The following is a 25,598-nucleotide window of genomic DNA, read 5'->3' as shown; positions in this document are numbered from 1 at the left end:
TGGCTGCTGTTGCCCCGCGAAACGGAACGCTGCGTTACAGTGTAATAATAATCAACATCAACTTTTACAAATTTAAACCGAATTAAATTTTGTTTCAAATGTGAAGGGTAGATGACGCTGTTCTTAATTATTTCAGAATTTAAAATTAAAATCTGAAAGCCTTGAAACATCAATCCGCATAAATGTAATTTAAAAACTACAGTAAGAGGCTTAAATAAAAAGCTGAACTTAACTCAGCCTTAATTAGAATTTTCTTCGGAATTCATTAGTAAAGTTCAAGTTATTTTGATGAAATCAAAACCGAAATATTCATAGCATCTTAAACAATCACCTACGAATAAATATTAGTTATTATATTATTTATTATTCGTAGACAATCACAACGGTTTTATAGTTTTGGGAAGGGATTTTTTGTAACGCCATCTCGTAAAGTATTTCGGTATTACATTACAAAACAAAATTGTTTCTCCAACAGTAACAACAGTACTTGCTTCGGCAGTACTTAAACTAAAATACTAACAGTAACAACATTAACGTTATTTAATGTATAAACCGTTCAATAAGAACTGCAAACTATCCCCTTGAAGCTACAGTTTATGTAGGAATAATGACTTTTTGGCGGGAACGCGAGGTGTGAAGTTGTGTGATTTGTTTTAATTTGTCTATTTAGTGTTTCTTCGGGTTTAAATGTGTAATAATAGTGGTTTATTAACTGTTTAATATCTGTGAAAGTGCACAAATGTGGGAAAATTAAACAAAGCCGCTGTACGTAACTTCTCGTTTTCCTCCAAAAAGTCCACTGAGATCTTAGTAAATGACCACCACCATTTTACTGAGATTATATTTCATTCCATATCATCTCATCTCATTTCATTTCATCCCATTTGATTAATGTCTCAAATTAATCATCTTCATTTCATTTCACTCCATAATATCACATTTCATTTCACTCCATAATATCATTTTTCATAAAAATATGAATATAAATTAAAATAAGACATGACTTAAAGGTCTCAGTTACCAGGTCATAAAATCCATTACAAATGAATAATTCCAGCGCACCCTGGCGGCCGTAGATTACCATTCTCGAATATTTATAGTCTGTGGCATGTCACTTTTTACATCGAAAAAAGTCAGGATCGAAATTTTTGAGCGAGCCATAGTTTGTGGTGATAAAATTAATAATTTCAAGTAGATTAATTGTTGTAATTGATATAACTAGTTAATATAAGTAAAATATAGTTGTGAGTGATTGATATAATATACAATTTAGGAACCAGAAGTACCGTAGAATTAAATAAAATTTCGCAACCTCAAAAAACTGTTCTGCTCACAGTAAACACAGTCGGTAGTCTGGCGCTCCGTTTACAACGGGATTTTTGAACGGAACTTGGCGCCAGATTCTACCGAATCTGTGGAAATAAAACTCCACGACTTCAGTATTGTTTGCATTGATTTAATTGAAAAAAAATATTTACAAAACAAAAAAATATATTTAATTTAAAAAAAAAACAATAAAAACCTACAATCTTCAATCCGTTTGCCTCGCAATTGTCATTTCTTTGTTGACGTCATCTATCAATGTTTTTCTCACCTGAAAAATAAAAAAATGTGGTATTTAAATCAAGTTATAGGCTACAGCTCGTTTATTCATGCTGGTGGTATGTCTTCCGCTACTGGTGGTAGCGAATCTTGTGCAAGAGCCCGTACGGGTACCGCCCGATTAGCCTCCTCATGTCTCTAGGCAAACTGTATGAGCGTCTGCTCTACAAACGCCTCAGAGACTTCGTCTCATCCAAGGGCATTCTCATCGATGAACAATTCGGATTCCGTACAAATCACTCATGCGTTCAACAGGTGCACCGCCTCACGGAGCACATTCTTGTGGGGCTTAATCGACCAAAACCGTTATACACGGGAGCTCTCTTCTTCGACGTCGCAAAAGCGTTCGACAAAGTCTGGCACAATGATTTGATTTTCAAACTATTCAACATGGGCGTGCCGGATAGTCTCGTGCTCATCATACGGGACTTCTTGTCGAACCGCTCTTTTCGATATCGAGTCGAGGGAACCCGCTCCTCCCCACGACCTCTCACAGCTGGAGTCCCGCAAGGCTCTGTCCTCTCACCCCTCCTATTTAGCTTATTCGTCAACGATATTCCCCGGTCGCCGCCGACCCATTTAGCTTTATTCGCCGACGACACGACTGTTTACTATTCTAGTAGAAATAAGTCCCTAATCGCGAAGAAGCTTCAGAGCGCAGCCCTAGCCCTAGGACAGTGGTTCCGAAAATGGCGCATAGACATCAACCCAGCGAAAAGTACTGCGGTGCTATTTCAGAGGGGAAGCTCCACACGGATTTCCTCCCGGATTAGGAGGAGGAATCTCACACCCCCGATTACTCTCTTTAGACAACCCATACCCTGGGCTAGGAAGGTCAAGTACCTGGGCGTTACCCTGGATGCATCGATGACATTCCGTCCGCATATAAAATCAGTCCGTGACCGTGCCGCGTTTATTCTCGGTAGACTCTACCCCATGATCTGTAAGCGGAGTAAAATGTCCCTTCGGAACAAGGTGACACTTTACAAAACTTGCATAAGGCCCGTCATGACTTACGCGAGTGTGGTGTTCGCTCACGCGGCCCGCACACACATAGACACCCTCCAATCCCTACAATCCCGCTTTTGTAGGTTAGCTGTCGGGGCTCCGTGGTTCGTGAGGAACGTTGACCTACACGACGACCTGGGCCTCGAATCAATTCGGAAATACATGAAGTCAGCGTCGGAACGATACTTCGATAAGGCTATGCGTCATGATAATCGCCTTATCGTTGCCGCCGCTGACTACTCCCCGAATCCTGATCATGCAGGAGCCAGTCACCGTCGACGCCCTAGACACGTTCTTACGGATCCATCAGATCCAATAACCGTTGCATTAGATGCCTTCAGCTCTAATACTAGGGGCAGGCTTAGGGACCCCGGTAACCGTACTCGTCGAACTCGACAAAGAGGTCGACGTGCAACCTAACCCATGAATCAGCTCGCCGGTTTCTCGGAGTTTCTCGCCGGATCTTCTCAGCGGGTCGCGATTCCGATCCGGTAGTAGATTCATTCGCGAAACAATTGCTCTTGAGTTGTTAGGTCTCCTTCGGAGGCGCTCGGGCAGTTGTTAGCAAATCCCGCCCTCTTGGCTGAGCCTTTGCTCGCCCACCTGTCCTGGTGAAACTGGAAAGGCCTTCGGGCCACCAGTAAAAATTCAATCACAAAAAAAAAAAAAAAAGCCCGTACGGGTAGGTAACATCAGCCGTTGTACTAAAGAAGTGACACTTAGAACAGTAACTCATATCCCATTTAGAGTGACAACTTCACTTTATTAACATCTACGGGCTACCACTTAACACCTGATCAATAAATAAAAAAGGCGTAAAAAAGAACATTAAGTAATTTGTGTACACATTTAAGTGGAATAAGAATATTTGGGTAGGTATATAGTGAATTATTAGCAAAAACAGGTCAATGACCTATTGACAGCGTTCCCGAAAACGAAATTTTAATGCTGTTTTTCTTGAATGTAATTGAATGAATTTGCATTTTCGACTTTAAAACAATACACCAAATTCGTGTTACGATTTAAGGTTATAATATTCAATTTTAAATTCCTCCCTATATATCGAGGAAAGGCTTAAGCGACATTTTTGCAACTTAACAAGAGTGCCAATTAAAGTACCTATAAAATTTGGAAAAAATATCATAACAAAAAAAACTTCTTCAGCTATTTGAATGGTGGAAACTTAATTGAATTTCAATTAAAAACATCGAACTGTTGATCCTAATACCAAATAAAAAGCGCACCTTTAATTACAAAGATAAATATAGCGTATTTAGCGAAACGTCGCTTAAACCAAATAGCATTTCGCGCCTTGATTTAAATTTATATATTTTAATTTAACTTAATTTAATTTAACATTCTCGTGTTCTAAATATAGTAGCTAATAACTTAAAATATCCTATGTTTACAAGCAAGTGGCAAGTGGTAGCCGATAATTTAACACAATCTATTGCCTGAAATAGTTATTCTGATACCAACTAGATGGCGTTGTGCTACTTTGAAATCTCAATAAAATGTTATTGATAATTTAAATCTCTAAATCTGTATAAATATGGAAGATAGAAGTAAGGAGCATCGAGCAGTTCCGATTGCATCGCCGTTCAGTCCGGACGCGTTTTTGCAAATAATTGTCGCTGCCGTCGCGAACGTGAGTCTCGAGTTGTTCAACATTGTCGTTGTCGCACCGATCGCGGCATTGTTGTGCATTCTTGACGCGCTGTCGCTGGCGTCGCGACCTTGAGTTGTAAAAACAGTTTGTACTTGAGTTGTGCATTCGAAACGCCAACTTCACTATCATTTCACTCATCCATTCATTTATTAAATTTAATTATCTTATTCGGCGTGCAAAACAGTCTTTCTAAAGACTAAAACCCCGCTGCGATCACCGCTTGTTGTGGCACTCACAACCCAGTGGGTCCCCACCTTCCCAACTTCCACCCCAATCCCCAGCCGACTGCCGTTTTCACGGCAAAGGCACTCCCCCCCTTGTTGCTGGTAAAGCGCAGGGGGTGAACTCCTACTCAGGGGACTCGCCTTTCGGCGAGTTGCTTTAAGTCCCGGGGACGCCCCCCCTGGGCACAACCACCATGGCGGACGACGACCCCGCCATGTTCGTCCTTTTCGTCCGGGAGTTTTGCCCGGACATTATGAATCAATTTAGGGCCCATAAAGCCAAACTAGCAGCTCAGTCCCGCGCACCGCTCGCCGCCGCCGCGAATATCCCAGACTCGCCGATGTCGCCCCCCACCCCCGCGCCCGCGTCGATAGCGTCCTGCGCGGCATCGAGCTCCGGCTCCGACTCCGAGTCGGAAATGGAGTTCGAGTCGGCCGCCAGCCCCGAACCCGGACCCTCGGATGGGTTCCAAACCGTCACGCGCGGCAAAAAACGCGCCCGTGCCGTGGAACCGTCCACGGCGCCAAAACAGCCCAAGGCCGCGAACGCGTCGCGTCCTAAAGTCGTGGTCTCACCCGACTCCCCTCGCCGCGCAACTCCGTCGCCGAAACCCGCGCCCGTCAATAAAATCGTCGCGCCCCCGCCCGTAATCCTACGCGAAAAATCCGCGTGGAACCGGGTATCCCAGGCCCTTACGGCCAACAAAATCAACTACTCCCAAGCGCGTAATCTCGCGCACGGGATTCAAATAAAGGTCGCAACGCCGGGCGACCATAGGGCCCTCACTTCTTACCTCCGAAAGGAGAGCATAGGATACCACACCTATGCACTCCAGGAGGACCGCGAGCTCCGCGTAGTAATACGCGGAGTACCAAAAGAGCTCGACGTCGAGCTAATCAAAGATGATTTAATCAGACAAGCGTACCCGATAGTAAGTGTGCACCGTATGCACAGCGGGCGCGATAAATTCGCGTATAACATGGTTCTCGTCGCGTTGGAACCAACCGCCGAAGGCAAACGAATTGCCTCAAGCCTCCGCACCGTCTGCGGGTTATCAGGGGTCACCGTCGAGGCCCCACACAAAAAAGGCACTCCCGGTCAGTGCCATAGGTGCCAACTGTATGGCCACTCCGCGCGCAACTGCCACGCGCGTCCGCGGTGCGTAAAGTGCCTCGGTGACCACGCGACAGCCGACTGTTCGCGGGTCAAAGAGACCGCGACCGAACCGCCGAGCTGTGTGCTCTGCCAGAAGCAGGGCCACACAGCCAACTACCGCGGATGCCCCAAGGCCCGCGGAAGCGTCTGGCCAACGCGCCATCAAAAACCGTCGGCCCAAAGACTTCGGCGCCCCGCGCGCCGAAACCTGCCTTCGTGCCGGCACCGGTGCCCACCGTCTCCGCGTGGGCAAAACCGCTGCCGCTCACGTTGGCAGGGAAACCACCGGCACCCCAGCCCCTGCTCGCGCCGCGCCCCGCCCTCGCGCCCGGTCCCGCGCCTCGCCCCGGCCCCGCGCGGCCTGCCGTAAACGAATTTTCAATCGTGCGTGATTATATCGCCGCGATAAATATAGATCGCATGCGCTCGTTCGCCGACGCCATGCGCAGGGCAGTCACGGCCGATGACCGCCTATACGCGACGTTCGACCATATGGACGTCATCGAGTCCGTCCAGCGTACGCTGGCTTGATTACCGGTAATCAATGTCCAACAACGGTAGGGTAAAACCGCGTTCCTTAAAGTTAGCTTTTTATAATGCTAACGGACTCGCGCGTCAGCGCGATCAAGTTTATGAGTTTCTTCGCGACAATCTCATCGACATCCTTCTGGTGCAGGAGACCTTCCTAAAGCCCTCGCGTCGCGACCCCAAAGTCGCGAATTACGTCATGGTTAGGAATGACAGACTCTCCACCCGCAAGGGCGGGACTGTCATTTACTATAGGAGGGCCCTGCACTGCGTCCCTCTCGATACTCCCTCGCTCTTACATATCGAGGCGTCAGTGTGCCGCATCGCGCTGACGGGACACCAGCCGATCGTCATCGCATCCGTATATCTCCCTCCTGACAAACCCCTCCTGAGCAGTGACCTCGAGACACTGCTCGGTATGGGGGACGCGGTCATTCTGGCAGGCGATTTAAATTGCCACCACACTAGGTGGAACTGCCATCGCACGAATGTGAACGGTAGGCGTCTCGACGCGTTCATAGACGACCTCACATTCGAAATATTCAACCCCCGACCCCCACGTGCTATCCGTACAACGCCGCGCGTCGTCCGAGCACAATAGATCTGGCACTGCTGAGGAACGTAACTCTGCGCTTACGCTCCATCGAGGCAATGTCAGAACTCGACTCAGACCACCGACCTGTCGTCATGCAGCTCGGTCGCCCACTCAACCGCGAACCAGATACGAGGACCATGGTGGATTGGAAGAAGCTGGGCACGTGCTTAGCTGACACCGCTCCACCAATCCTCCCTTGCGGCCCGGATTCAACTCCATCCCCCGAGGATACCGTCGAATCCATAAACATCTTCACTGATCACGTCTCGACGGCGATCATAAGATCTTCTAAGCAAGTCGATGTGGAGGACTGCTTCCACCGCATCAGACTTTCCCCCGATCTTAGGGACCTCGTAAGAGTTAGGAACGCGGCAATCCGGGCCTACGATCGATATCCCACGGATTCAAACCGGACTCGGATGCGTCGCTTACAGCGGGAGGTCAAATCCCGCTTAAGCGACGCCCGAAACGAAAACTGGGATAGTTATTTAGAAGAACTCGCGCCCACTCACCAAGCATACTGGCGACTAGCTAGGACCCTCAAGTCCGAAACTATCGTCACTATGCCGCCTCTCGTACGCCCCTCAGGCCAACCACCGGCTTACGATGACGATGACAAGGCAGAGTTGCTGGCCGATGCACTGCAAGAGCAGTGCACCACCAGCACTCAACACGCGGACCCCGAACACACCGAGTTCGTCGACAGGGAGGTCGAGCGCAGAGCTTCCCTGCCGCCCTCGGACGCGTTACCCCCATTACCACTTCCGAGGTTAAGGAGGCGATCGATAGCCTACAACCACGGAAAGCTCCCGGCTCCGACGGCATCCGCAACCGCGCGCTAAAACTGTTACCAGCCCAACTGATAACGATGTTGGCCACGATATTAAATGCTGCTATGACGAACTGCATCTTTCCCGCGGCGTGGAAAGAAGCGGACGTTATCGGCATACACAAGCCGGGCAAACCGAATAACGAAACCGCGAGTTACCGCCCCATCAGTCTCCTCCCGGCGATAGGCAAATTATACGAACGGCTCCTTCGTAAACGCCTCTGGGATTTCGTATCCGCGAATAAAATTCTTATAGACGAGCAGTTTGGATTCCGCGCCAGACACTCGTGCGTCCATCAAGTGCACCGCCTCACGGAGCACATCTTACTAGGGCTGAACAGGCGGAAACCCATTCCGACAGGAGCCCTCTTCTTCGATATAGCGAAGGCGTTCGACAAAGTCTGGCACAACGGTTTGATATTCAAACTGTATAACATGGGAGTGCCAGACAGACTCGTGCTCATCATACGAGACTACTTGTCGAACCGTTCGTTCCGATATCGAGTCGAGGGAACGCGTTCCCGGCCCCGTCACGTCACAGCCGGAGTCCCGCAAGGCTCCGCCCTCTCCCCGTTACTATTCAGTTTGTATATCAACGATATACCCCGGTCTCCGGAGACCCATCTGGCGCTCTTCGCCGATGACACCGCCATCTACTACTCGTGTAGGAAGAAGGCGTTGCTTCATCGACGACTTCAGACCGCAGCCACCACCATGGGACAGTGGTTCCGGAAGTGGCGCATCGACATTAACCCCACGAAAAGCACAGCGGTGCTCTTCAAAAGGGGTCGCCCTCCGAACACCACGCTGAGCATCCCTCTCCCGACTAGGCGCGTCAACACCCCCGCCCCCGCCGTTCGCCCAATCACGATGTTCGACCAGCCCATACCGTGGGCCCCGAAGGTCAAGTACTTAGGCGTCACCCTCGACAGTAGGATGACATTCCGCCCCCACATTAAGACGGTACGCGACCGTGCCGCCTTCATTCTAGGACGTCTCTACCCGATGATATGTAGGCGAAGTAAAATGTCCCTTAGAAATAAGGTGACACTCTACAAAACTTGCATACGCCCCGTCATGATCTATGCAAGTGTAGTGTTCGCTCACGCGGCCCGCATACACCTAAAAACATTTCAAATTATTCAATCCCGTTTTTGCAGGATAGCCGTCGGAGCCCCGTGGTTCGTCAGGAACGTCGACCTCCATGACGACCTGGACTTAGAGTCCATCAGTAAGTATCTGCAGTCGGCGTCCATGCGCCACTTCGATAAAGCGGCACGACACGAGAACCCTCTCATCGTGGCCGCCGGTAACTACATTCCCGATCCTGCGGACAGAATGGAAAGCAGTCGACGTCGCCCAAAACACGTCATCTCGGATCCGCCCGATCCACTAACGGTGCTTTTAGGTAATTCAAGCACCGGTCACCGTTCTCGTCGAACCCGTCGCTTGCGACGAAGGGCTCGACGAGTAAATTAACTCTCAGACACAGCCCACTGAGTTTCTCGCCGGATCTTCTCAGTGGGTCGCGTTCCGATCCGGTGGTAGATTCTGCGAAGCACGACTCTTGCTAGGGTTCGTGTTAGCAACGTCATCAGGTTTGAGCCCCGTGAGCTCACCTACAAAAGTTAGGGTTACGCTGACATAGCCTCTCAAGGCTCTCAGCTTAGGTAGGAATAAAAAAAAAAAAAAGGAGCATCATCTCAGTGTATTGAAGTGTTCACTGCTGAAAGGAAAAAAAATAAGGTGGCGCCACAGTAGCAAGTGGAAGGATTATAAATACAGTGCCTTAAAGTACCACACACTTCACTTCCGGATCTTCTCAGCGAGTCGCAATTTCGATCCGGTAGTAGATTCATTCGCAAAGCAGTTGCCAGAAAATTACATCCCTCCTGGCTGAACCCTTGCTCGCCCATCTATTTTGGTGAAACTGGAAAGGCCTCCGGGCCACGAATAATCCCTCACTCATAAAAAAACACTTTTTTTTTTTCCTACCTAAGCTGATAGCCTTAGGGGCTATTTCAGCGTAACCCTAACGTTTGTAGGTGAGCTCACGGGGCTCAAACCTGATGACGTTGCTAACACGAACCCTAGCAAGAGCCGTGCTTCGCAGAATCTACCACCGGATCGGAAACGCGACCCACTGAGAAGATCCGGCGAGAAACTCAGTGGGCTGTGTCTGAGAGTTAATTTACTCGTCGAGCCCTTCGTCACAAGCGACGGGTTCGACGAGAACGGTGACCGGGAAAAAACACTTCATTTCAACCTGCCACACTTCACTCTTTTTTTTTTTTTTTTTTTTTTTTCCTACCTAAGCTGAGAGCCTTGAGAGGCTATGTCAGCGTAACCCTAACTTTAGTAGGTGAGCTCACGGGGCTCAAACCTGACGATGTTGCTAACACGAACCCTAGCAAGAGTCGTGCTTCGCAGAATCTACCACCGGATCGGAAACGCGACCCACTGAGAAGATCCGGCGAGAAACTCAGTGGGCTGTGTCTGAGAGTTAATTTACTCGTCGAGCCTTCGTCGCAAGCGACGGGTTCGACGAGAACGGTGACCGGTGCTTGAATTACCTAAAAGCACCGTTAGTGGATCGGGTGGATCCGAGATGACGTGTTTTGGGCGACGTCGACTGCTTTCCATTCTGTCCGCAGGATCGGGAATGTAGTTACCGGCGGCCACGATGAGAGGGTTCTCGTGTCGTGCCGCTTTATCGAAGTGGCGCATGGACGCCGACTGCAGATACTTACTGATGGACTCTAAGTCCAGGTCGTCATGGAGGTCGACATTCCTGACGAACCACGGGGCTCCGACGGCTATCCTGCAAAAACGGGATTGAATGATTTGAAAGGATTTTAAGTGTATGCGGGCCGCGTGAGCGAACACTACACTTGCATAGGTCATGACGGGGCGTATGCAAGTTTTGTAGAGTGTCACCTTATTTCTAAGGGACATTTTACTTCGCCTACATATCATCGGGTAGAGACGTCCTAGAATGAAGGCGGCACGGTCGCGTACCGTCTTAATGTGGGGCGGAATGTCATCCTACTGTCGAGGGTGACGCCTAAGTACTTGACCTTCGGGCCCACGGTATGGGCTGGTCGAACATCGTGATCGGGCGAACGGCGGGGGCGGGGGTATTGACGCGCCTAGTCGGGAGGGGATGCTCAGCGTGGTGTTCGGAGGGCGACCCCTTTTGAAGAGCACCGCTGTGCTTTTCGTGGGGTTAATGTCGATGCGCCACTTCCGGAACCACTGTCCCATGGTGGTAGCTGCGGTCTGAAGTCGTCGATGAAGCAACGCCTTCTTCCTACACGAGTAGTAGATGGCGGTGTCATCGGCGAAGAGCGCCAGATGGGTCTCCGGAGACCGGGGTATATCGTTGATATACAAACTGAATAGTAACGGGGAGAGGGCGGAGCCTTGCGGGACTCCGGCTGTGACGTGACGGGGCCGGGAACGCGTTCCCTCGACTCGATATCGGAACGAACGGTTCGACAAGTAGTCTCGTATGATGAGCACGAGTCTGTCTGGCACTCCCATGTTATACAGTTTGTATATCAAACCGTTGTGCCAGACTTTGTCGAACGCCTTCGCTATATCGAAGAAGAGGGCTCCTGTCGGAATGGGTTTCCGCCTGTTCAGCCCTAGTAAGATGTGCTCCGTGAGGCGGTGCACTTGATGGACGCACGAGTGTCTGGCGCGGAATCCAAACTGCTCGTCTATCAGAATTTTGTTCGCGGATACAAAGTCCCAGAGGCGTTTACGAAGGAGCCGTTCGTATAATTTGCCTATCGCCGGGAGGAGACTGATGGGGCGGTAACTCGCGGTTTCGTTATTCGGTTTGCCCGGCTTGTGTATGCCGATAACGTCCGCTTCTTTCCACGCCGCGGGAAAGATGCAGTTCGTCATAGCAGCATTTAATATCGTGGCCAACATCGTTATCAGTTGGGCTGGTAACAGTTTTAGCGCGCGGTTGCGGATGCCGTCGGAGCCGGGAGCTTTCCGTGGTTGTAGGCTATCGATCGCCTTCTTAACCTCGGAAGTGGTAATGGGGGGTAACGCGTCCGAGGGCGGCAGGGAAGCTCTGCGCTCGACCTCCCTGTCGACGAACTCGGTGTGTTCGGGGTCCGCGTGTTGAGTGCTGGTGGTGCACTGTTCTTGCAGTGCATCGGCCAGCAACTCTGCCTTGTCATCGTCATCGTAAGCCGGTGGTTGGCCTGAGGGGCGTACGAGAGGCGGCATAGTGACGATAGTTTCGGACTTGAGGGTCCTAGCTAGTCGCCAGTATGCTTGGTGAGTGGGCGCGAGTTCTTTTAAATAACTATCCCAGTTTTCGTTTCGGGCGTCGCTCAAGCGGGATTTGACCTCCCGCTGTAAGCGACGCATCCGAGTCCGGTTTGAATCCGTGGGATATCGATCGTGGGCCCGGATTGCCGCGTTCCTGACTCTTACGAGGTCCCTAAGATCGGGGGAAAGTCTGATGCGGTGGAAGCTATCCTCCACATCGACTTGCTTAGAAGATCTTATGATCGCCGTCGAGACGTGATCAGTGAAGATGTTTATGGATTCGACGGTGTCCTCGGGGGATGGAGTTGAATCCCTGCCGCAAGGGAGGATTGGTGGAGCGGTGTCAGCTAAGCACGTGCCTAGCTTCTTCCAATCCACCATGATCCTCGTATCTGGTTCGCGGTTGAGGGGGCGACCGAGCTGCATGACGACAGGTCGGTGGTCTGAGTCGAGTTCTGACATTGCCTCGATGGAGCGCAAGCGCAGAGTTACGTTCCTCAGCAGTGCCAGATCTATTGTGCTCGGACGACGCGCGGCGTTGTACGGATAGCACGTGGGGGTCGGGGGGTTGAATATCTCGAATGTGAGGTCGTCTATGAACGCGTCGAGACGCCTACCGTTCACATTCGTGCGATGGCAGTTCCACCTAGTGTGGTGGCAATTTAAATCGCCTGCCAGAATGACCGCGTCCCCCATACCGAGCAGTGTCTCGAGGTCACTGCTCAGGAGGGGTTTGTCAGGAGGGAGATATACGGATGCGATGACGATCGGCTGGTGTCCCGTCAGCGCGATGCGGCACACTGACGCCTCGATATGTAAGAGCGAGGGAGTATCGAGAGGGACGCAGTGCAGGGCCCTCCTATAGTAAATGACAGTCCCGCCCTTGCGGGTGGAGAGTCTGTCATTCCTAACCATGACGTAATTCGCGACTTTGGGGTCGCGACGCGAGGGCTTTAGGAAGGTCTCCTGCACCAGAAGGATGTCGATGAGATTGTCACGTAGAAACTCATAAACCTGGTCGCGCTGACGCGCGAGTCCGTTAGCATTGTAGAATGCTAACTTCAAAGCATGGGGTTTTAATCTCGCGTTGCACGCCATTGATTACCGGTAATCAAACCAGCGTGCGCTGGACGGACTCGATGACGTCGATGTATTCGAACGTCGCGTTTAGGCGGTCTTCGGCCGTGACCGCTCTGCGCATGGCGTCGGCGAATGCACGCATGCGGTCAATATTTATCGCGGCGATGTAGTCGCGAATAATTGTAAAGTCGTTTGAGTGCGCGGGGCCGGGGCGAGGCGCGGGACCGGGCGCGGGGGCGGGGCGCGGCGCGAGCAGGGGCTGGGGTGCCGGTGGTTTCCCTGCCAACGTGAGCGGCAGCGGTTTTGCCCACGCGGAGACGGTGGGCACCGGTGCCGGCACGAAGGCAGGTTTCGGCGCGCGGGGCGCCGAAGTCTTTGGGCCGACGGTTTTCAGTGGCGCGTTGGCCAGACGCTTCCGCGGGGCCTTGGGGCATCCGCGGTAGTTGGCCGTGTGACCCTGCTTTTGGCAGAGCACACAGCTCGGCGGTTCGGTCGCGGTCTCCTTGACCCGCGAGCAGTCGGCTGTCGCGTGGTCACCGAGGCACTTTACGCACCGCGGACGCGCGTGGCAATTGCGCGCGGAGTGGCCATAAAGTTGGCACCTATGGCACTGCCCGGGAGTGCCTTTTTTGTGTGGGGCCTCGACGGTGACCCCTGATAAACCGCAAACGGTGCGGAGACTTGAGGCGATCCGTTTGCCTTCCGGAGTAGGTTCTAGCGCGACGAGAACCATGTTATACGGGAACTTGTCCCGACCGCTGTGCATACGGTGCACACTTACTATCGGGTACGCCTGCCCGATTAGGTTTTCCTTAATTAGCTCGACGTCGAGCTCCTTTGGTACTCCGCGTATTACTACGCGGAGCTCGCGGTCCTCCTGGAGTGCATAGGTGTGGTAACCTATGCTCTCTTTTCGGAGGTAAGATGTGAGGGCCCTATGGTCGCCCGGCGTTGCGACCTTAATTTGAATCCCGTGCGCGAGATTACGCGCTTGGGAGTAATTTATTTTATTGGCCGTAAGGGCCTGGGATACCCGGTTCCACGCTGATTTTTCCCGTAGGATTACGGGCGGGGGCGCGGTAATTTTATTGACGGGCGCGGGTTTCGGCGACGGGGTTGCGCGGCGAGGGGAGTCGGGTGAGACCACGACTTTAGGTCGCGACGCGTTCGCGGCCTTGGGCTGTTTTGGCGCTGTGGACGGTTCCACGGCACGGGCGCGTTTTTTGCCGCGCGTGACGGTTTTGAACCCATCGGAGGTTCCGGGCTGCGGGCTCGTCGCGGACTCGAAGTCCATCTCCGATCCGGTATCGGAGTCTGAACCGGAGTTGGCGATTGACGACGCGACGGACGAGATCGGTGTAAACGTCGCGGGTGCGTTAGGCGCCTCGCTGGCGCTAGGCGCTTCATGAGTCGCTACGTGAATACGTGCGCTCGAAATGGATTTGGGGGCGGGGCATGTTTGTGCGGCTCTGAACGACGCGGCGAGGGACGCGGGCGGGGGGGAACTTGCGCGGGCGGCCCTGTAGGCCGCGAATTCGGCCGTGAGGTTAGATAGGACCGGGTACTTCTCGGCAAGTAACCCGAGAAACCCTAATAACTCTTCTTCCATGGTTTCTTTTGCCCGGGGGGGGCGTCCCCGGGACTTAAGGCACACTCGCCGAAAGGCGAGTCCCCTGAGTAGGAGTTCACCCCCTGCGCTTTACCAGCTACAAGGGGGGGAGTGCCTATGCCGTGAGAACGGCAGTCAGCTGGGATTGGGGTGGATAGTTGGGAAGGTGGGACTCCACTGGGTTGTGAGAATGCCACAACAAGCGGTGATCTCAGTGGAGTTTTAGTCTCGAAAGAGACTGTTTTTCACGCCGAATAAATAATTAAATTTAATAAATGAGATGAGTGAAATGATAGTGTGAAGTTGTCGTTGCGAGTGCACAATCAACAAGCTCGAATCGCTTTTACGACACAAGGTCGCGACGCCAGCGATAGTGCGTCAAGAATTCGCAACAATGCCGCGATCGGTGCGACAACGACAATGCAACGAAACTCGAGACACAAGATCGCGACGGCAGCGACAATTTTTCGTAAAAACGCGTCCGGACTGTACGGCGATGCAATCGGAACTCACTTCACTCTTTTTCTTTTCCTACCTAAGCTGAGAGCCTTGAGAGGCTATGTCAGCGTAACCCTAACTTTAGTAGGTGAGCTCACGGGGCTCAAACCTGACGATGTTGCTAACACGAACCCTAGCAAGAGTCGTGCTTCGCAGAATCTACCACCGGATCGGAAACGCGACCCACTGAGAAGATCCGGCGAGAAACTCAGTGGGCTGTGTCTGAGAGTTAATTTACTCGTCGAGCCCTTCGTCGCAAGCGACGGGTTCGACGAGAACGGTGACCGGTGCTTGAAGTACCTAGAAGCACCGTTAGTGGATCGGGCGGATCCGAGATGACGTGTTTTGGGCGACGTCGACTGCTTTCCATTCTGTCCGCAGGATCGGGAATGTAGTTACCGGCGGCCACGATGAGAGGGTTCTCGTGTCGTGCCGCTTTATCGAAGTGGCGCATGGACGCCGACTGCAGATACTTACTGATGGACTCTAAGTCCAGGTCGTCATGGAGGTCGACGTTCCTGACGAACCACGGGGCTCCGACGGCTATCCTGCAAAAACGGGATTGAATAATTTGGAATGATTTCAAGTGTATGCGGGCCGCGTGAGCGAACACTACACTTGCATAGGTCATGACGGGGCGTATGCAAGTTTTGTAGAGTGTCACCTTATTTCTAAGGGACATTTTACTTCGCCTACATATCATCGGGTAGAGACGTCCTAGAATGAAGGCGGCACGATCGCGTACCGTCTTGATGTGGGGGCGGAATGTCATCCTACTGTCGAGGGTGACGCCTAAATATTTGACCTTCGGGGCCCACGGTATGGGCTGGTCGAACATCGTGATCGGGCGAACGGCGGGGGCGGGGGTATTGACGCGCCTAGTCGGGAGGGGGATGCTCAGCGTGGTGTTCGGAGGGCGACCCCTTTTGAAGAGCACCGCTGTGCTTTTCGTGGGGTTAATGTCGATGCGCCACTTCCGGAACCACTGTCCCATGGTGGTAGCTGCGGTCTGAAGTCGTCGATGAAGCAACGCCTTCTTCCTACACGAGTAGTAGATGGCGGTGTCATCGGCGAAGAGCGCCAGATGGGTCTCCGGAGACCGGGGTATATCGTTGATATACAAACTGAATAGTAACGGGGAGAGGGCGGAGCCTTGCGGGACTCCGGCTGTGACGTGACGGGGCCGGGAACGCGTTCCCTCGACTCGATATCGGAACGAACGGTTCGACAAGTAGTCTCGTATGATGAGCACGAGTCTGTCTGGCACTCCCATGTTATACAGTTTGAATATCAAACCGTTGTGCCAGACTTTGTCGAACGCCTTCGCTATATCGAAGAAGAGGGCTCCTGTCGGAATGGGTTTCCGCCTGTTCAGCCCTAGTAAGATGTGCTCCGTGAGGCGGTGCACTTGATGGACGCACGAGTGTCTGGCGCGGAATCCAAACTGCTCGTCTATAAGAATTTTATTCGCGGATACGAAATCCCAGAGGCGTTTACGAAGGAGCCGTTCGTATAATTTGCCTATCGCCGGGAGAAGACTGATGGGGCGGTAACTCGCGGTTTCGTTATTCGGTTTGCCCGGCTTGTGTATGCCGATAACGTCCGCTTCTTTCCACGCCGCGGGAAAGATGCAGTTCGTCATAGCAGCATTTAATATCGTGGCCAACATCGTTATCAGTTGGGCTGGTAACAGTTTTAGCGCGCGGTTGCGGATGCCGTCGGAGCCGGGAGCTTTCCGTGGTTGTAGGCTATCGATCGCCTCCTTGACCTCGGAAGTGGTAATGGGGGGTAACGCGTCCGAGGGCGGCAGGGAAGCTCTGCGCTCGACCTCCCTGTCGACGAACTCGGTGTGTTCGGGGTCCGCGTGTTGAGTGCTGGTGGTGCACTGTTCTTGCAGTGCATCGGCCAGCAACTCTGCCTTGTCATCGTCATCGTAAGCCGGTGGTTGGCCTGAGGGGCGTACGAGAGGCGGCATAGTGACGATAGTTTCGGACTTGAGGGTCCTAGCTAGTCGCCAGTATGCTTGGTGAGTGGGCGCGAGTTCTTCTAAATAACTATCCCAGTTTTCGTTTCGGGCGTCGCTCAAGCGGGATTTGACCTCCCGCTGTAAGCGACGCATCCGAGTCCGGTTTGAATCCGTGGGATATCGATCGTAGGCCCGGATTGCCGCGTTTCTGATTCTAACGAGGTCCCTAAGATCGGGGGAAAGTCTGATGCGGTGGAAGCAGTCCTCCACATCGACTTGTTTCGAGGATCTTATGATCGCCGTCGAGACGTGATCAGTGATCTTCACTCTGTTTAAAACTACTAGATTCATACCATTTCCACTTCCTACACTAGCGCTATTTCAGCGAGTCTTTCAACAATAGCTTGCTGTTTGCTTGCTATACAAGATGGTGCTCCATACCTCTATCCTCCATATATTTATGGGTGTCTTTCATATGGCGCGAAAATATCGCAGACTAAAGCTTCCTGATAAAAAAATGCTCACGCGGGAGAACGTATTACTTAGTCTAGTGTTTATTTATTTATTTAGACACACCAACAGCATTACACACAAAACAATTAAGCTTAAAAATAACAAGTCTAAAATTAAGTCCTGGTATGTAAGCCAGTTACAGGCATGTACAGCAATCTCTTATAACAACACTATGACATGTTACAGGTATTTTACAAACAGCGGAAAAATAGGTTAAATTTAAAAATGTTATGTGAATACCATAAATAAGAATCAATGGAAGAAACATTATTTCGGAGGAGGGGCTGTGGTGGGTGCTTCTGTAACGGCCCCCTCCGCCGCTGTCGTCGGTCCCCCCGCGGCACCCCCGGCGGCCCCGCCCGCGGCCCCCGTCGTTACTTCCGCTCCGGCTTGTGCTGTGACAGCTTGGAAAACGTATAAACTTATATTTAACAAAACCATCGTACCGTCCGCCATCGAAGCAGACTTTATCCTTGCCAACTGGAACAGCTGCATACACAATGCGTTTCCAGAGATCTTTTCAGGAATTAATTCCCGTGCACTTAGTTTCCTGTGTGCTTAGGGCGAGTTTTTTTTAACGTTCTCGATCGCGTAAAAGTTAACTCAAATTTGTATGGACTTATTTTTTAGTGGTGGTAGGACCTCTTCTGAATCCGCACGGGTAGGTAGGTACCACCACGCTGCCGTGAAACAGTAATGCGTTTCGGTTTGAAGGGTGGGGCAGCCGTTGTAACTATACTGAAACCTTAGAACTTATATCTCAAGGTGGGTGGCGCATTTACGTTGTAGATGTCTATGGGATCCAGTAACCACTTAACACCAGGTGGGCTGTAAGCTCGTCCACCCATCTAAGCAACAAAAAAAGGAGTTAGAACAGCGCCCCTAGCGGCAAACGGAGACAAACGTTTATTCCTTGCATTTGACCTAATAGTCTGATGATAATAATATTTCATTTTTTTACCTACCTATGCTGATAGCCTTGAGAGGCTATTTCAGCTTCACCTTATCACGTAGATGAGCTCTCGGGACTCAAGCCGGGAGTGTTGCTAAAACTGGCCCTAGCAAGAGCAGTGCTTCGCAGAATCTACCACCGGATCGGAAACGCGACCGACTGACTATATCCGCCAAGAAATTCAGTGGGCGGTGTCTATGGGTTAATTTGTTGCAAGCGGACGGGTTCGGCGAGGATGGTGACCGGTGCTTCAGGTACCTACTTAAAAGCACCATTCATGGTTCGGGAGGATCCGTAATAAGGTGCTTAGGGCGACGTCGACTGTTTACCATTCGGTCCACCGGATCGGGTATAATGATCTAATTACTTACCTTCAGTTGTTTGAGCCTCTGGGGCCGCACTGGTTGCAGCTGCTAAACATAAAGTATACAAAGATGTCTTCTTTCTCTTTTAACCGACCCCAAAAAAAAACGATATTCTCAATTCACGCCAGGTGGGCCGTGAGCTCGTCCACCTTTTTAAACTATAAAAACTTCAATGCGTCATGTAGCGCACCCGTGACCTACATGGCAGTCGAAGGGTTAAAAACATAAAAGGAATCTTAAACCGTCACGGGTTCATTGATCTTGCGCGTCAACTAATCTTTGTGTTCCATTGCGTGCGTTTTTCATTTACATTTTTTGATCACTTGCATCCATTGTTGAATAGGTTGTTTGAAACCGTTCACGAAAATGAACAAGTGTTGTTATTCTTAACGTGATAACACTAAACTTACGTTCCAAACAATATGTTTATATGAAACGCGCAATGTAAGCAAAACAAATTTACAAATGATACTGACGTGCGAAGTTAACGACCCCGAGGCAGAGTATGATTGACTTTGTGTTTCAATGCGAGCTCACGAATGAGCTTACCAAAGCAAACGTTTATACCTTTATTAATAATAAACTAGCTGACCCGACAGACTTCGTAGTGCCTCAATCGATAAATAAAAGAGCGACGGGGGACACATCAAAGGAAAAACAAAATTGTTATTTTTATTTAATTCCGAGCGTTTTCATATTTATGTACCTTTTAAACCTTCTCTGGACTTCCACAAATTATTCAAGACCAAAATTAGCCAAATCAGTTCAGCCGTTCTCGAGTTTTAGCGAGACTAACGAACGGCAATTCATTTTTATATATAGAGATAATTAGTTAATTATAATATTAATTAACAAGTACCTGCAGTTGTCGCTGAATCTCCTAAAAATAAGGAATAAAAAAACATATTGAGGATTCCAATCGAAATTCATTCTTATTCAATCTACCCTAACGATAGATTTTCGAGTACCCCCGAAATTAAATTAATTTAAACGTCGTAGCAATTATGACGTATTCTCGTTTTTTGCCCCTACCTATTTGCTAGTAGCCTAAGGGGCTATTTCAGCTACGCCTAGACGGGTAGGTGAGCTCACGGGCTTAACCTGAGAGAATTGGCTTACACTGATCCTAGCAAGAGCAGCTCTGAATTTACCACCGGATCGGAATCGCGACCAACTGCGAAGATCCGGCGAGAAACTCAGTGGGCTGTGTCTATGGGCTAGTTCGCTTCGTCATGATCGTCGAGGGCAAAGCTTCTGGCCATTCTCCGGTGAATCTCTTAGTCGCCTCATGATATTCACGGAAGTATTCAGAGACGAGATGGTACTATTCGCCACCGCACTGCAACTTGGAAAAGCTTCTTTTTTAATACACACAAATGTAAAATCGGGTTGTTGTTAAGATTTTTACATTATTCGTTAACGATATCGCGGTGTGTTGCAAGCGCCACGGTCGCGGGCAGACTAAAGACTGCGGATAAGATGTTAAGAGCGGAAAAATCTGAATACCCTCTTTCTAGTTCGTTTTTTGGGTGTTACCTATGGAACTCGACGACACGTTCCGACAATACTGAGTTTAGGTTCGTGTGAAAATCGTGGTAGGAACCCTTTGAATAATAGTGTTTGTAATATAGATACACTGGACAATCCCTGTACAGAATTTCGCATCAACGTGTCGATCCTCCAAGAACAGACGAGGATTTCTGCCATCCGCCTACGTAGAGTTCTGGAATACTTTGACCACATTGCCAGAAAGGACGACGGCAACTTGGAGAAGCTAATGGTCACTGGTAAAGTGGAGGGGGAAAAACCACGAGGTGGAGCCCCGACACGTTGGATTGACCAGTGTGCCTAGTGCGAGTTTCATAAAGTTCTCGATAGCGTAAAAGTTAAGCCAATTTTGTATGCAGTTAAAACAGTGCCCTTAGCGGCAAACGTACGCAAACGATCCCATTCCATACAAATATGAGCTAACTTTTACGTTATCGAGAACGTTAAAAAGCTCGCACTAAGCACACAGATCCCTACAACTCTCGACATCACAGTCCACGACGCTCTACAATCAGCGGCAGAAGATTAAAATTTAATAGACAACAAAAATAAAATACCTTCAGTCGTAGCTGCGGTGTGGCCTAAAACATCAAACATAATTTTAGTTTTATACGAAAAAGAAATAAAGTTTTTTTTTTTTTTATTGCCTTTGTAGGCAGACAGGCATACGGCCCACCTGATGGTGAGTGGTTACCGTTGCCCATGGACTTCAGCAATGCCAGGGGCAGAGCCAAGCCGCTGCCTGTCCCACGTATCAAGCTACAACGACATTCCGAATGTCAATGGAAATTCGAATCGACTTAACAAGAATATCGAGATATGAAGTATTTGATGGCTAAAATTTCGATTTAAGAATGCGCGAAGTTTGAGTACATTTTTCGAGGAGTCAAAAAACAAAACATGTGTGACACTCGGGGACTGCCGCGGTAAAGCTATTGCATGGCATTTTTTATCAACTTATGCAATTATAATTAGACAATAATAATTTAATATTAAAACGGTAATAAAAAAGACCACGGTATATTTATAAACAATAACAAAAGCAAAACAGTAACTGTCCCCTTCACACTCATAAGCTAGACCGCGCGAGATAGAGATGGGCAGACTTTTCATGGTGCGCATTTAGTACGACGTCACGCCGCGCGCTCATTCACAAACACTACACAAGTGCAACGTTTGAATGTGTTGAGCGCGAGCTACATGGTAGGCGAAGTGGGGTATGTGTTAGGTTTTATTTTTATTACGGAATTTCTTGATTCGGTCGCCGCGCTCAAAGCCCGCGATAAAAACTATGCAATAGTTTAAAAAATATATAAAAAATTGATTTAAGTTTTATTATGGTTGGTATATATTTAATGCAATCCATTACTTCTTCCAATTCAGGGTATTCCTAGTGGGACGTAATTATGTTTGACTAACATCGATTTACAGATTTCTGGAATTCTAGTTATCGTGTGTAAATATGTACTAAAGTGCCTACGCTACGGAAAATAACATTTTAACCGAGTTACAAAGTTTAGATACTTAAAAATACTAGACTAATTGGAACAATTAAATACATTTTCATATAGTTTATTAATTACCTATTCAGGTATATTACGGACAGTACAAGACAAAAGAACAATTAATATACAATAACTTTTGAAGTGAAAACTTCTTTAGAATCGTTGTGATTTCAAACCGGATGCAACGGAAAAAACGACAGGTAAGAGACACAAATACAAAGAATGAGACAGAAATATACATACTATTTAATACAGCGCCATCTGTGAGATTTTTTAATACTAACATGTGTATGAAAGCTCTTGTAGTGAATTTTAATTTAGGATTATACGTGAAATTAAAATATCAATTCACAGAGGGCGCTACCTTACAATTATTTACTAATGACAAAATTTTACATATACTTAAGACGTTTAGGATAATTAATTGTATTTTAATTTTGGAAGGTTTCACTTCTACCACGTGTGAATTGCACACATTTTTTTCTTAAATCCATTCAATTTTACTTGTAAAGATATACACAGTACTAATGTTGCACAATACATCTCCTCTATATAGCTACAAATATGTAGGGACCACAAATGTCCCCATAGCAACTAATAATTATATGTATGTGTTAGCGGTAATTATATTGCAATGATGCTACGTCAGTCTCGGGATTGTCGGGCTGTCGATAGCACGTTAGGTTAGGTAATCCCAATACACGTTAGTCACTTAACTGAACACGTGTCTCATTAATCCTTGCCCGATATAGAGACTCAACAAACATACTGCTATTACACATGTCGGTGACGCGAACTCAAAAGATTTCAGCCCTCCAAAAAGCGTCTAACGCGCATAGCACACTACGTACGTGTATACGTAACATTAGCATGTCGGTGACGCGAAGCCATAAGATTTTCCTCTACCAAAAAGTACTCAACGCGGCTAAAGAAGTTTTAACTTCAAAAAATGCGAGATTAAAAACGTATAGTAACAGTTATAGTTTCCTTTTGTTTTTATGTTATGCATATAATATAATTAAACTAATCTAAAGTTCATATAGAATCTTACCTGATAGTTCGTCTGTGTTATCAGAGAGGTCTCTAAGAAAGAAAATTATATTTGAAAAGTATAATCGTTAATACCGCTCAACGTTGCTCGATTAAGGCTAAACATTTATACCACTATCACTAGCACTACCACTACCACTACCGCTACCACTACCGCTACAGCTACCGCTACCACTACCGCTACCGCTACAGCTACCGCTACCACTACCGCTACCGCTACAGCTACCGCTACCGCTACCGCTACCACTACTACTACCACTACCACTACTACTACTACTACTACTACTACTACTATTATTATTTCTACTACTTCTACTTCTACGGACTAACACTCCGAAAGACGGATATTGGTATCGCAGCAGCTTTAGCAGTAGCAGAATAACTCGTTTGCCGAGTGATATGTCATAGCATTCAATCTGCAAATGCACTATAGCTTTTATCAAAAATGCAACGAAATCCTTTCTGGTTGGGAAAAAAAAGACTCCCAATGTCTTCTGTAGACAAATGGAATTGTGCTGAGAATATATGTTACAAAAGACTTCTCCAATTATCTTCTTTTCGGGTTAGATGCCGAACTTCCCATGAGATTCCCAAGCCTAGGTGACGCGCACTCAATGTCCGATAATAGTATTATACTAGGACCGAAGACATAGAAAATGGTATTAAAGATTTTCTCCTAACTTGATTTCGAGTATGTTTTTCGTCACTGGTCCCTCGCTGGTGCTGAAGACAGCTTGGTAGACTCCTTCGTAAGCGTTCGAATATTCAGTTATCCGTATAATCACAGATGACTCCATTACCTGAAGGCATTAAAAACAGTTTTCATGCTAAGACAATGAATTGTCCAGACAATGTCTTTTGTAGTTTACATAAAAAGGGACCCTTTGCAGCGAATACTGGACTTATCGTTTAAGCCTTTTACGTGGAAGTTAGATGAGGTAACAGTTTGGACTGTATGATAAAAAGATATCTTCCAAAACACCCTACGAATAAAGTTAGGGCAGATTGAAAACAATTGTCTGGACGTCTGCAATAACTCTGGGTGCTTATATAGTGGAGTCTGGGGCAACTAGATAGCTAAGAAGCAACGGGATAGATCGGGGGGAAACTCATCTGTCTAATGACCCGACATGGGGTAAGCGCTCAGAATTGTTACGGTGTTTCCCGAGCGCTATGGCTATGTCCTCCTTCAACGAGCTTTGCGACAGCCACTTGGCTGAGAAACTAGCATCGGTGACGCCCATGAGCGATGATAACAACCCACCATCATCATCGGGCCGTAAGTATATTAGGGCAATAAAAAAAAGTGAAGAAGTTGCAAAGGTAAGGTCTAGTCATTAAATATCTTATAATACCTCATAGAACGCTATGGATCCGACTGAGGAACTTCTCCTGGTGTTAGTTTCCAGCGGTATCCCGTTTACAGAAACCTGAAAAGAAGAAGCAGCTTTCGTGAGTCTTGGGCCAATAAGTAATAAGACTAGAACTCTAATAGATATGTGGTAATAAGACTCTCCTGGTGATAGGACGTCTTGTGAGTAGGGGTAGGAGCACATTTAGGTACCACCATGTCTATTTTTACCGTGAAGCAGTCTTGTGAGTTGTTGGGATGGGTGGGTTGGTACCACCACTCTGTCTATTTCTACCGTGATGCAGTAATGCTGCTTCGGTTTGAAGGCTGAGTCAGCCGTTGTAATGTAAAAACTGAGACTTAGAACTAGTGTCTCAAGGTGGCGTTGCGATGTCTATGGTCTACGATGACCACTTAACACGAGGTGGGCGAAGCTCTCGGGATTTCTGCCTGAAATAATTTGCTAACACATCCTAGCAAGTGCTTCGCTGAATCTACCACCGGATTGGAATCACGATCCACCGAGAAGATCCCGCGAGAAGCTCAGTGCGACTGTGGGTAATTGACTTCGACTGCATAGATGATGTACTCATCTGGATGTTTCTCGAAATCGGTTCTCTACTTCGTTGAAATAATACGGCCTAATTTATTTAACGATTAGATTGGATAATTTTATGTCGCCCCCTCGATGATACCACATTCATTAGTCTTGAGCGGCTGGTGATACTGTTACATATGCCCCTCAATAATAACGCAATATAAATAATAATGCAGACTAAGGCATTCTTGAATGCACCGTCTCTATATAAAGACGATTTATTACTAAAGCACGGCAGAACAGATTTGGCTTGAGTAGCGGAAACACACATCATTCGTACTACTTCTTTAATAAAATGAACTCAGCGCCAGTCACCGTTTCCTTTTTTTGAAAAAGAGCTCCTTGACCCAACCCGTAACAATACCACATTAGTCTACGGCTGTTCACCTTCTCGACGGAGCAATCGTTGTCACACGAGAAATGCACATGGTGCTCGAATTGCTCGCCAACTTTTGGAGTACCGATGACTTCCATCGTTGTTATGGCGACCGCTATAATAAAACAATTATCATTGGAACAGCGGCTCTGGGGTATCTTTAAGTGCCGATTCGCAAACGACCGTCTCACGTGTGCTTACTGCGAGTTTTTAACTTCTCGACCGCGTAAAAGTTAACTCAAATTTGTATGGAAGTTAACTTTTACGCGATTGAGTAGTCAAAAAA

General features: G+C 48.5%; 1 protein-coding gene across 2 annotated transcripts; it reads right to left on the bottom strand.

Annotated features, from left to right (window-relative positions):
* Nucleotides 1-1,425: 1,425 nt before the first annotated feature.
* LOC114249066 (uncharacterized) lies at nucleotides 1,426-25,598 on the bottom strand. Of its 2 annotated transcripts, XM_089730746.1 has the most exons (5): nucleotides 25,324-25,598; nucleotides 24,343-24,417; nucleotides 23,669-23,787; nucleotides 17,834-17,971; nucleotides 1,426-1,594 (listed from the first exon to the last, which is right to left on the bottom strand). In XM_089730746.1, the coding sequence occupies exons 1-5, from the start codon at nucleotides 25,408-25,410 to the stop codon at nucleotides 1,591-1,593; spliced, it is 423 nt and encodes a 140-aa protein (XP_089586872.1). In that variant the 5' UTR covers nucleotides 25,411-25,598; the 3' UTR covers nucleotides 1,426-1,590. The 2 variants fall into 2 exon arrangements, with proteins under 2 accessions (XP_089586872.1, XP_089586871.1); XM_089730745.1 differs by lacking the exon at nucleotides 1,426-1,594 and having other exon boundaries at nucleotides 17,382-17,971.

Source organism: Bombyx mandarina, chromosome 11 (assembly GCF_030267445.1).
Source record: "Bombyx mandarina strain Sakado chromosome 11, ASM3026744v2".
In the NCBI taxonomy this organism is placed as follows: domain Eukaryota; kingdom Metazoa; phylum Arthropoda; class Insecta; order Lepidoptera; family Bombycidae; genus Bombyx; species Bombyx mandarina.
This window is presented reverse-complemented; position numbering and strand designations above follow the sequence as displayed.

Bases quoted from the DNA above. Each gene is read 5' to 3' on its own strand.
- LOC114249066 (XM_089730745.1), bottom strand. From the start codon at position 25,410: ATGGAAGTCATCGGTACTCCAAAAGTTGGCGAGCAATTCGAGCACCAT. The intron at 24,418-25,323 runs GTGAACAGCCGT...TCTTCTTTTCAG, and splicing joins ACGATTGCTCCGTCGAGAAG to GTTTCTGTAAACGGGATACC. The intron at 23,788-24,342 runs GTATTATAAGAT...TAATGCCTTCAG, and splicing joins GATCCATAGCGTTCTATGAG to GTAATGGAGTCATCTGTGAT.